This window comes from Bufo gargarizans, chromosome 6 (genome assembly GCF_014858855.1).
Source record: "Bufo gargarizans isolate SCDJY-AF-19 chromosome 6, ASM1485885v1, whole genome shotgun sequence".
Classification (NCBI taxonomy): Eukaryota; Metazoa; Chordata; class Amphibia; order Anura; family Bufonidae; genus Bufo; species Bufo gargarizans.
The window spans coordinates 319,212,808-319,226,092 of NC_058085.1; the positions used below are offsets into that span (position 1 = coordinate 319,212,808).

General features: G+C 42.7%; 1 protein-coding gene across 1 annotated transcript in view; it reads right to left on the bottom strand.

The window, feature by feature from the left end:
• Positions 1–10,105: 10,105 nt before the first annotated feature.
• The window catches only part of KCNK1 (potassium two pore domain channel subfamily K member 1), a 34,389-nt gene continuing 31,209 nt past the window's right edge, over positions 10,106–13,285 (bottom strand). Inside the window, exon 3 of the mRNA XM_044297240.1 lies at positions 10,106–12,275. Within this exon, the coding sequence (XP_044153175.1) occupies positions 12,007–12,275 (269 nt within the window). The 3' untranslated portion in view covers positions 10,106–12,006. The remainder of the gene's footprint in view (positions 12,276–13,285) is intronic.

Genomic DNA, 13,285 nt, shown 5'->3' on the forward strand with positions numbered 1-13,285 from the left:
AACCTGAAAAACAAGATCTCTGGCATGCATGTATAGAATATGTATAATTACCACAAAGCCTTCTGAGACCTATATAATTAGACAGGTGCTCAAGGGACCTTAGGGACTTGATCCTCTAGATTAATGGCTGCAGGTATCAAAGGTACATTAGTACAGTGGTGTTCAAACATTTGTGAACCCTGCAGAATTTTCTATATTTATGCATAAATTTAACCTAAAAGTACTTTCACACAAATTCTAAAAGTAGATAGAGGTGACCAAATCAAACAAATGAGTCCAAACTTTTAGACCTGGCCAATAATTTATTGAGGAAAACAATCCAGTATCACGTCTGTAAGTGGCAAAACAATGTGAACTTTTAGGCCCCTTTCACACAAGCGAGAATTCCGTGCGGGTGCAATGCGTGAGGTGAACGCATTGCATTTGGACTGAATCCCGACCCATTTATTTCTATGGGGCTGTGCACTTAAGCGGTGATTTTCACGCATCACTTGTGCATTGCGTGAAAATCGCAGCATGCTCTATATTGTGTGTTTTTCACGCAACGCAGGCCCCCCTAGAACTGAATGGGGCTGCGTGAAAATTGCAAGCATCCGCAAGCAAGTGCGGATGCGGTGCGATTTTCACTCATGGTTGTTAGGAGACGATCGGGATGGGAACCCGATCTTAATTATTTCCCCTTATAACATGGTTATAAGGGAGAATAATAGCATTCTTAATACAGAATGCTAAGTAAATTAGGGATGGAGGGGTTAAAAAATAAAAAAATATATTTAAACTTACCTCATCCACTTGTTCGCGCAGCCCGGCTCGTCTTCTTTCTTCTTCTTCTTTGATGACCTGGGAGGAAAAGGACCATTGGTGACATCGCTGTGTTCATCACATGGTCCATCACCATGTGACGGACCATGTGATGAGCGCAGTGACGTCACCAAGGTCATCAAAGAAGAAGAAAGAAGACAAGCCAGGCTGCGCAAACAAGTGGATGAAGTGAGTTTAATTTATTTTATTTTTTTGACCCCTCCATCCCTAATTTACTTAGCATTCTGTATTAAGAATGCTATTATTTTCCCTTATAACCATGTTATAAGCGAATATAATAAAATATACACAAAACCTAACCCAAACCCGAACTTCTCTGAAGAAGTCCGGGTTCGGGTCTGGGTACCAAACATGCCGATTTTTCTCACACGCGTAGAAAACTCTTTGCACTCGCGGGAAAAAATTGTGCATTTTCTGGCAACGCACCCGCATCTTTTCCCGCAAAAAGGCCTTAGGATTAGCAGGTAATTTAAAGGTGAAATTAGGTGTTTTCAATCAGTAGGATGACAATCAGATACGACCGGACAACCTGTTTTATTTAAAGAACAGGGATCTACAGTATCAAAGTCTGATCTTCACAACACATGTTTGTAGTTTGAAGTTTGTAGTTTGAAGTATATTATGGCAAAAACATGGTAGATTTCTGAGGACCTCAAAATAGGAGTTGTTGATGTTCATTAAGCTGGACAAGGTTTCAAAGATATCTCTAAAGTGTTTGGACTCTACTAATAATGGATCCATCTGGTTTCTGTTATGCTGGACGGAAAAGAAAGTCCTATCGACAGGACTTTCTTTTCCGTTCTGCATAATGGAAACTAGACGGATCTGTTATGCCTGCCCATAGACCTCTAATATGATGGATCAAAACGGAATGCCTCTAAAGGTTTTTGTTTTGAATTCTGTCTTACGAATTCCGTTATTTTCCATTATAACCATAACGTTGATGTGAACCCGCCCTTATTGGTACATTAACACCTTAACAGTAGTGGCTAACCTGCTTGTTGATGGTCTCCAGGTAAGAAAAGAATACAGCATGGCTTTAGATTTCTCTTCATTATCTTGTTGCGTTACATTTTTGATATAAGGTAGATAATGAGGTGGTAAACGCACGGCACCACAATCAGCAAAGTGTGTCCTGGCATAAAACAACCTGCAGACATGTCTGCAGTATGGCAACAATTAAACCCTCCCCAAAAAGACAACACAATAAATACCATTCCCGTCCAAGACATTGTTAACTTTATTAAATTACAGATTTTTCAGCAAAATTTTCAAGTTTCTGGAGTTTTGTCCTAAATTGTCCTACATTATGTCTTACAAATAACTTACATTCTACATTGCAGAGCAAATCCTTATGAGGTATCAGGGAAACTACATTGCAGAAACAGAACATCCAGCCCTGTATCACAACTAACGCCCCCTAGTGGGCGGTCAGAATTGTAGCTATGTTTAGGATATGCAAAGATATATTAAGACATTAGTGAGCACATACTTTTTAAAGTAAAACTGCCATTCCATTTTTATTTTTGTAATGTGTAGGGGCAGTGATACTGACCATTTTTGTAATATACTTTAGCTCTTAAGTGGCCCATTCTGAGCCTTACGCTCCTCTGTCTTCTGTTTACATAACTGTGGAGACTTGCTAACACTGACTGTGTTATGTAAACAGAAGACAGAGGAGCGTTGCTAAGGCTCAAAATGGGCCACTTTAGAGCTATTTTTCTAATAGAAATGTATTATTTCAGTAATTAAAGTATATTACAAAAATTGTCAGTATCACTGCTCCTATACATTATACAAATAAAAATAGAATGGCAGTTAAACTTTAAGCTATTTAGATAAAGAAACCTGAAATGCTATTCAAGGGTAGACATGCCCTTCTTAATATATTTCTTATTCTGTTTAATCTGAGATACAGCTTGTATAGGGTGGCCCACGAAAAAGTAGCCCGCCTCCAATATCTCCAAATCAAACTGCCTAATAGTAAATCTGTCTTAGTTGTCCATAGCAACCAATCAGGGCTCAGCTTTCATTTTTTCAGAGTCCTGTAGGAACTAAAAGCTGGATTCTGATTGGTTGCTATCGGCAGCTAAGACTGATTTATTATTCAGTTTTATAAAAGTGGCATTTTGTGTCAGAAATATGGTGTTCTTTCTGGAACAGTGAAGAAACTGAGAACATGAAGAAACCGAGGCCTACATCGATCAAGGCGGCTGAAATTGTACATGAAATTCTGCAGCGGATTGCACGTAGCCCCCAAAAATCAACTCGAAGACTGTCTTAGAAAGTTAGTGTTGAGGCGAATAGTCGGCCCAATTTTCTTCAAATCAACTGTGAATACTGGATTTTACCTGGATACCTTTGAACGGTTTTACATCAACTACAACCTCACAGATCTCACTGGCACGGGTTCATGAACTGTTTACAGAGGAGCGAACTGTGAGCAAGGGGTTATGGCTGCCACGTTCCCCAGACCTGTCCACTTACAATTTTTATCTGTGGGGAAATTTAAAGCAGAAAGTGTCCGCTAACAATCCACATCTCCTGGATGAACGCAAGGAGAACATCACAAACACCATCCGACGCATCACAAGCAGTATCAGCCAACATAATCCGACCAAAGATGCAGAGACGTGACCGGGGACCACAGTCAGGATCTTCTGTGACTTGTGGGTAATTTAAAAAAAACAATCCACTTGCCCATTCATCTTGTCATATTATGGCTACTTTTCGTGGGCCAGCCTGTATAATTCCTTACAGTTAAAATTTCCAATTTTATGACCTGTTTGTTCAGTCTTTACACTACACAGAGCTTGTTCTGGTGCTATGTGTTAGGCCTCATGCACACGACAGTATTTTTTCACAATCCGCAAAACAGGGTTCCGTTGTTCCGTGATCCATTTCCGTTTTTGTTTCCGTGTGTCTTCCTTGATTTTTGGAGGATCACCAGACATGAAGGAAAGTGAAAAAAAAATCTAAGTCAAGTTTGCCTTGAAAATGATAGGAAAAAAACGGACACGGATCACGGACGCGGATGACAATCTTGTGTGCCTTCGTGTTTTTTCACGGACCCATTGACTTGAATGGGTCCGCGAACCGTTGTCCGTCAAAAAAATAGGACAGGTCTTATTTTTTTGACGGACAGGAAACACGGATCACGGACGCGGATGACAAACGGTGCATTTTCTGAGTTTTCAACGGACCCATTGAAAGTCAATGGTCTCCGCAGAAAATCACGGAAAACGGAACAACGGACACGGATGCACACAACGGTCGTGTGCATGAAGCCTAATAGGTGGCCAGGTAAGATGTTAGAATGGTGTCTGCCCACAGGCGTTCTGATGGGTTCCAATAACAACCAAGCAGAATAGTGAGTACAGCTCTGGAGTATAATACAGGTTGCAAATCAAGATAAGTAAAAGATAAGTCATGTATGTACACAGTGACTCTCCCAGCAGCTCTGGAGTATAATACAAGATGTAACTTAGAATCAGTACAGGATAAGTAATGTAATGTATGTACACAATGACTCCACCAGCAGAATATTGAGTGCAGCTCTGGAGTGTAATACAGGATGTAACTCAGCATCAGTACAGGGTAAGTAATGTAATGTATGTATACAGTGACTCGACCAGCAGAATAGTGAATGCAGCTCAGGAGTATAATACAGGATTAACTCAGGATCGATACAGAATAAGTAATGTATGTACAGAGTGACTCCACCAGCAGAATGGTGAGTGCAGTTCTGGAGTGTCAAGTCAGGATCAGTACAAGATAAGTAACATAGTAACATAGTAACATAGTACATAAGGCCGAAAAAAGACATTTGTCCATCCAGTTCGGCCTGTTATCCCGCAAGTTGATCCAGAGGAAGACCCCTCTCTAGTAGCTATAGCCTGTAATATTATTAAGCTCCAGAAATACGTCCATGGCCCTCTTGAAATAACATATGTATACTGTGAAGCCACCAGCAGAATACTGAATGTAGCTGTGGAGTATAATACCGGATGTAACTCAGGATCAATACAGGATAAGTAATGTATGTACACAGCGACTCCACCAACAGAATGCTGAGTGCAGCTCTGGAGTATATTACAGAGTATAACTTAGGATCAGTACAGGATAAGTAATGTAATGTGTATATACACAGTGACTCTACCAGCAGAATAGGGAGTGCAGCTCTAAAGTATAATACAGGATGTAATTCAGAATTAGTAGAAGATAAGTAATGTATGTATACTGTGAATCCACCAGTAGAAAAGTGCAGCTCTGGAGTATAATACAGAAGGCAACTCAGGAAAAGTACAGGATAAGTAATGTTGGTACATAGTGGCTCCATCAGCAGAATAATAAGTGCAGGTCTTGATTAAAATACAGGATGTAAGGGGACGGCCACACGGAGTGGCTGTGATCTGGTCGGGTTGTGACTGTGCTGCAGTCATTAACCGCGCAGCCAATTAGCCCTCAGCTTCCTTTCATTTAACTAATGAAGACCACAGCGGCCGGTAAAAATGAAGACCGACTATATTATGCGGTCTTAATTAGTAAAAATTAAAGCAAGTTGCCTGCTAATTGGCCACACGGTTCTTGACCGAAGAACGGCTTCTCTGTGTGGCCGTATTCTAACTCAAGATCAGTACAAGTTAAGTAATGTATGTACTCAGTTATTCCACCAGTAGAATAGTGAGTGCAGCTCTGGAGTATAATACAGAAGATAACTTTAGATCAGTACAGGATAAGTAATGTATGTACATAGTGTGTCCACCAGCAGAATAGTGAGTGCAGCTCTGGAATATAATACAGGATGTAACTCAGGATCAGTACAGGATAAGTGATGTAATGTGTATGTACACATTTTTTCCACCTGTAAAATAGTGAGTGCAGCTCTGGAGTATAATACAGGATGCAACTCAGGATCAGTAATGTATGTACACAGTAACTCCACTAGCAGACTAATGAGTGCAGCTCTGGGGTAAAATACAAGATGTAACTCAGGATCAGTACAGGATAAGTAATGTATGTACACAGTTATTCCACCAGCAGAATGGAGAGTGCAGCTCTGTAGAATAATACAGAAGGTAACTCTAGATCAGTACAGGATAAGTAATGTATGTACATAGTGTCTCCACTAGCAGAATAGTGAGTGCAGCTCTGGAGTATAATACAGGATGCAACTCAGGATCAGTACAGGATAAGTAATGTATGCAAACAGTGACTCCACCAGCAGAATAGTGTGTGCAGCTCTGGATTATAATACATGATGTAACTCGGGATCAGTACAGGATCAGTAATGTATGCACACAGTGTCTCCACCCACAGAATAATGAATGCAGCTCTGGAGTATAAAACAGGATGTAACAGATCAGTAAAAGATAAGTAATGTTAGGTTATTTGAACATGTGAATGGTGGCTATGCTTAGAATCCAAGTGAGAGCTGAGGTGTTTCTGCAAAATCATTTCTATAGTTTAATTTATGCCATTGATTTCTACATTTTTTTGCTCATGAATCCCCATAACTTACGGTAAATTTCAAGAAAAACTAACATTAAAAGTATAACTCAGTAAAAAAATTATACATGTCATTAACTTACACAGTACCATAACATTGTGGTCAGCGTGGGCCTTTTCATACTTACAAAAATAGACATGGCATAATTTTGTCTTATCCACACATTTAAAATAATTACCTCTATCGGGGATGTACAGAAAAATAATTGGGCACCATAGCAAAAATCTGAATTGGACCCCGATGTCCGGAGGTGCCATATCCGGCTCTACCGTCATTTTCGTTGTGCTCCTACGACTGAGCAGAACAGCGAACGTCACTAACGCAGATGTGAACAAAGTCTAATATACACCTCAGCTGCTGCAGAACATCATAATAGCAATAAGAGAACTACAAATCTCATCATGACTAATTTAGGCCTGTTTCACACTGCCGGCAGTAGTTCCAGCAGGCTGTTCGGGCAGTACAGCCTGCCGGAGCTCTCTGGGTACATTAGGGCCAATGGGCACTCCGATAACCTCTAGCAATGCCAGATCCAGAGGGCTGTAGCAGTTTGTTCTCTGCTGGGACAGTTTGCTGGAACTACTGCTGGCAGTGAAAATTAGTGGGCAATATATGGATGGGTAAAGGAGGAGAGAACTACAACTCCCATCATGTCCAGGCTGTTATTATGGAACATAAGTTGACATTGCAGGGAGAGGATATAAAAGAAGCGAACTACAACACCCAGCATAACCAGACTGTTATTATACAGCATCAGTGGATATTATAAGAGGAGAGAACTACAACTCCCAGTGTGCCCAGATTGTTATTGTAGGGAATCAGTGAACATTACATGGAGGGGGATACTGTAGGACAACACTCCCAGTATCAGGATGTTATGGGCTCTGCCAGGACACTCCTCACCTCTCCTCTAGGCACACACAGAAGTTCCTCCGCATGTAGTTTCACTACATTTTCCTCTCCACTGCTAAGCGTCATCGCCCTGCCCTGGTCACATGACTATGACATCATCGCAGGTCCTTCTGCAATCTGCACAGCTAGCTAGGTTTTCACAGCTATCTATGTAAGTTTAACTGTGGGCAGGGCTTTCCTTCAGGGTCGGTCCCCCTTCCTCCAGGGGCCCCATAGCAGCTCGGTGGTCTGCCTCAATTAGAGGTATGCCACTGTTTACAGTACCTAAAATAGCATTTATTTATATAATGCATGATACATTTTTCTGATAGGAATGTTTATCAACGTCCAATATAGGAGAAGTCTTAAAGGGGTTGCCTCATGAGGACATCCCCTCTCCATATGCACTGTATATGTATATGCATTGTATATGTACAGTGTATACAGACGTGAGAGGGGGGGCGCCCTATTTGGCTATGAGTCAGAAAGAGGGGAGCTTTGTACAAGTGGATCTGATCCTGAAGGAATCAAGCTATCCTAGCATTACATGAATGGCGACCCATCTAATTGCCCGCCATTGGAGATGAGAAAATTAATTAAAATAAGTCAAATTAATTCTGGAGCAGCGAGGGTCTGGCCACACTGCCAGGGGCGTAGCTAAAGGCTCATGGGCCCTGATGCAAGAGTTCAGCTTGGGCCCCTCTTCCCTCGGATACACATAGCCTTCATGCTGCCTGAGGCAAAAATTGAAACAGCAACGCCCCTCCCCCATGCCAAATTTCTGGCCTAACCTCTTCCCTCCAGCCAGAAGTGTAACTTGACCAGTAAGCACTTTCTATAACACTGGTGTCTGCGGCAAAAGGGTCTTTGGGCCCCCTCAGGTTCCTGGCCCGGTATAGACTGCTACCTCTGCACCCCCTATAGCTACGCCCCTTCCCGCTGCTCGAGAGACTCCCCCTTCTCCCTTGATTGATAAGGTCTCACCTGCCCCTGTCAAAATAGAGTCTGTGGTGTTGCACCGAGTATCAGCACATGTACAGAGGATCTGCGCAGCGCAGATGCCAACTACGCATGCACCACTGACATCTGGGTGTACCTAAACATCAGTAGCGCATGCAGCGTTGGTATCTGCACTGCCCAGGTTGCAGCAGCAGATACTTTGCACTTGTGCTGAAACTCGGGGCAACAGTGCAGGCACAAGATTGACAGGGTGAAATGAGATATCTGCCCTGTCAAACAGGGGAAAGGGGGGAAGGCGAAGGTTGAGCAGAGGGGCCAGCCCCTTGCTGCTGCAGAAGGCTGATATTGAACAAATTTGGTTCAATCGAATCAATTTGCTCATCTCTAGCTGTCATGTAATACTACATTACCCTGCAGGCCACTGCAGGAGAAGAACTTGGTTGACTGTTGCTTCCACTTGTTAAATCAGCTATTTGCCCCAGGAGCCGTATTCTGAAAGATATTGTCTCTGAATAGACAACTACTTTAAGGAAATGTCTTTAAAATTCCTTAGATTCGCCAAACTAGAAAGTCAGGCAATTCTGACATAATGACAACTGAAATTGCAGATGCAAAAAGTGCAGTAGACACTAGAGGGCAGTGCAGAACTTGCACAAGTCTAAAATAACCATGGTCCTAAAGCTATAGAGCAGGGATCAGCAACCTTCGGCTCTCCAGCTGCTGTATAACTACAACTCCCAGCATTAACTCTTACTCAGCTATTCTTCTAACTACCTAGAAGTGAAAGGAGGATTCTGGGAGTTCTAATTTCAGAATGGCTGGAGTGCCGTAGGTTGCTGATCCCTGATATAGAGGGTTTTATGACACGCTGCATAAGGCCTTCAATAATTATGCATTCTATGTTGGTGAAGCACCAGTATCTTCTGACATATAATTATAAATGTACAGCTAGTATAAGATAAGTGATATGGACCATACTATAATAGCTGTGATAACTGTGTACAGAGGGTAAGATAAACCATACCTCCTATAAAGTTTAATACGTTTGGAACCAAAGAAATAGACCCTAGTGGTAAGTGATTGGCTCCAAAACAGTTACCGTATTTTTTGCTTTATAAGAAAATAAGAGGAAAATAAGAAAAAAAATATTTTGAACCAAAAGGTGTGCTTTTGGTGGGTTTTGAACTAATGGTGGTCTGTGGATGACACTATTATAGGGGATCTGTGGATGACACTATTATAGGGGATCTGTGGATGACACTGTTAATGGGGGGTCTGTGGATGACGCACTGATATGGCGGAACTGTGGATGACACTGTTATGGGGGATCTGTGGATGACACACTGTTATGGGGGATCTGTGGATGACACACTGTTATGGGGGATCTGTGGATGACACACTGATATGGGGGATCTGTGAATGACACACTGTTATAGGGGATCTGTGGATGACACACTGTTATGGGGCATCTGTGGATTATACTGTTATGGGGATCTGTGGATGATACTGTTATGGGGGATCTGTGGATGACACTGGTATGGGGATCTGTGGATGACACTGGTATGGGGATCTTTGGTGACGCACTGTTATGAGAGAACTGTGGATGACACTGTTATGTGATTAAAACACCCATCATCCTAAAGAATACACTTATGTACTGTAGGTACTGTATATTGGTGTGTTCTCAAGGATGAGGGGAGTTATAGTCATATTTAATATAAACACAGTCCAGGGACTGTTCTGTAATTGGCATATGACTATAACCTCCCTCATCCATAGGAATCCACCCATGTACTGCAATATATGAGTGGATTCCTATAGATGAGGGGGAGGGGGGTTATAGTCTTATTTAATATAAACAAGTGCTAATTACAGAACAGTCCCTGGACAGTGTTTATATTAAATGTGACTATAACTCCCCTCATCCATAGGAATCAACTCATATACTGCAGTATATGAGTGGATACCTATGGATGAGGGGGGTTATAGTCATTTATGACACACATTTATAGCCCCTGAGCTCGACCCGCCCAGGAACTAGATCCACAAAACCGCTGTACACTGCAGAGATGGTACAGCGGGAGATAGGAAGGAGGCTGATTGGTGGAGGTGTGGGTAGCAGGATGCACTCGCCACCAATCAGTCGATCTAATGAAGCGTGGGCTGGCGGCAGCAGAGCGCAGTAACTGAAGCCGTCAGACCGCTCAGGAGCCGTTAGTGAGAGCTCCTGAGCCACCTTATTTGCGTCATGTTCATTTTATAAGATGCAGTGACTTTTTTCCCCCACTTTGGAGGGAAAAAAGTGTGTCTTATAAAAACGAAAAATACGGTAAATGTTTTTTTTTTACTCCTGGATCTTTGTAGGCCCATTATGGTATCAGAGGAAGATACTCTGCTATTCTCTTGGTACTCTGCACCCCTTGTATAATTTGTATTTTGTGTGTTAATGTCTTTCCATGCCCTCTATTTTGGGGATAGGAAGAAGCAATTTCTTATCATACATACTATTCTGCATAGGGCTAGGGATGCCCTCACATGAGGCAGACTTAAAATCAGTGCCATTCATTTGAATGGGATTATAGTGACGGCAGGCACAGGGATTTCTGTAAGTTCTATTTAAATGTATGGAATAGTTTTTAAGTTTCCGAAATTTCTGCAATAAAATCTACTCACTTTAAAGAGGTTATCTGATCCTGTAAACATCCCCTGAAATTCCAGGGTCCCTCATACAGAACATACTTACCTGGTTTCCGACCCCTGCGTCCTTCTGAATCCTTGCAGCTCTCTGTCGTGCAGATCACTACATTCGGTGATAGGGGGTGCAGCCAATAGCAGGCAAAGGCAGTGACGTCTCACGTGAAGCTAGAAGAGTAAGTCACCGGCGCAGCCTGCTATTGGCTAGAACCGACCTCCCCCACCCCCGAATGTTGTTATCTGTACGATGAGGAGATGCAGCTGTGGCCGTGCAGGGATTCACGGAACGCGGAATGGGTCCGCGATCCGCTGTGGCTGCCCCACGGACTGTGTTTGTGCATTGCGGCCTGCACACGGGGCCTAAGGGTACATGTTTACAGGCAGATTTTCTGTGCAGCTTTCTCAGCACCTTAGTTTCTGCACCTAAATCCGCATGTGTTATTTGTGAATTTTGTTGCAGACTTTGATGCGAATGTGCACCAATCTCACCCTTTGTTTTGCACAGGGTGAAATCCGCTCTACAAATCTGCAGAAACAATTGACGCAAAGTGTAGATGAGATCTATCAAATCTCATTAACTTTGCTGGTACTTCATTTTTACTGCATGGAAAAAAATGCACGTAATCTACAATGTGTGCAGGTAGCCTAATATATGTCAGCTGGCCAAATTCAAAGCTTGTGCCTGTATGTAAAAGCACCTGGACTTTTGCTCATAATAAGCACCATTTGAATATTTAGCACTCGTTTAAGGACCTTTTACATGGGCAGGTAGTTGCCTGAATGAATGGGTGCATGAACGATCGATCATAGTTATGATCGTTAGTGCGGCCGTTCATTTACATCATATGTTTATACCCGTATAAAAGATATGATCAACTGATAAACGAGAATCCGCCTCAATGGGGGAAGTTTACATGTGCCAATGATGAAATATACAAATGTTCCACAAACATTGGTTCCCGATTAGCCCATGTAAAAGGTCCTTTAGTGTCGGTCAATGCAAAATGGTATAAATATGTGCATAAATGGCTTAACAGTGGTACCAGGAACTGATAAATAGGCCGACTTGTGCAAGATTTGAAATCAAGGTATGCAGCCCCCTGTGGAGCCCTCGCTCGTCCTCGGCTTTACTATTCATTATTTATAGAGCCATCATTTGTGTAATTAACCACTGGTTGTAAAGCCACAAACGGTTCGCTGAGTTTGTGTTCCTCCTTGAATGAGTCAACTTGGTCGGAGATGGAGGAGAAGGCCAGCTCGTCATGCTCTACTATGTTCTCCTGATCCTCGTCTTTTGTCTTCTTCACATAAAACAGTTTACGGAACATTTTCAACTCCTGAAGTTCACAGAATGTCTCCAGGACGACCAGCATCATAATGAGACCCAGTAGCAAGTAGCCTGTTGGGGTTAAAAAAGAAAAAAGGTAAACAATAAGAATCTATAAAATGTCAGAGGACCCTTATTCCGGAAGTGCCATATTTATTTAAGATGGGAATAACCCTTTAAAGAGGTTGTCTGGTCATTTCACTAGGATATGCCACCAATGTCTGATAGGTCCAATATCCAGAATGGGATCCCCCACGTGTGTGGATAGCAGCCACCAATGCATGGCCAACTTCCATAAATTTCTATGGGGTTGGCAAAAATAGATAGAAAAGCTGGTTAGCTATTTCCGGAAGTCCCATACAAGTAAATGGGGCAAGGACCCTGCTTGCGTGGAGTGTTCTCCATTCATTTCTTTGGGGCTACCAAAAATAGCCAAGTGCTGGCTCAGCTATCTTTGGCAGTCCCACATAAGTAAATGGAGCTGTGCGCTGAATATTTTTGGACCTCTAATACAAATCAATGGAGGGCACTCCGCACATGCATGGTGCGATCTCCTTCACTATCGAGGTCCCGTTCTGGAGATAGGTGAAGGGACCGGTACCTATTTGCCTTTGATGGTATATCGTAGTGATATGCCAGCAAAGTCTGAGATGATACAACTCCTTAAAATTACTCAAATTACAGCTCCTTAGTGGGGGTTTCCAGTTTTTGCTTGATGTCAAAGAATGGGGTCGTTCTCATTAACATCCAGAGCTGGAAAACCTGTAGACATTTAATATTTCTCACAGCTGAGTTAAATCCAGTCTAGACATCTTTGAGCCAAGTGCTCTCGAATTTAACTGACAGAGGCGGCTCTTCCATTAGGCCACTTAGGCCGCCGCCTAAGGCCTCGCGCTGGTAGGGGCCTAGCTCTGGCTCCCACCAGCACCAGACAACGCTGCAACCACAATTTTATTGGCTTCTGATGGCCTGGGCCCTGCGCAGTGCTAAGCGGACTAAATAAGACTGAGCCACCGCGACCCGGCTGTTCTGAGCCCCTCTGCACTCTGCCTCTTTAAGAAAGCAGTGGCTGCTGGGGATGA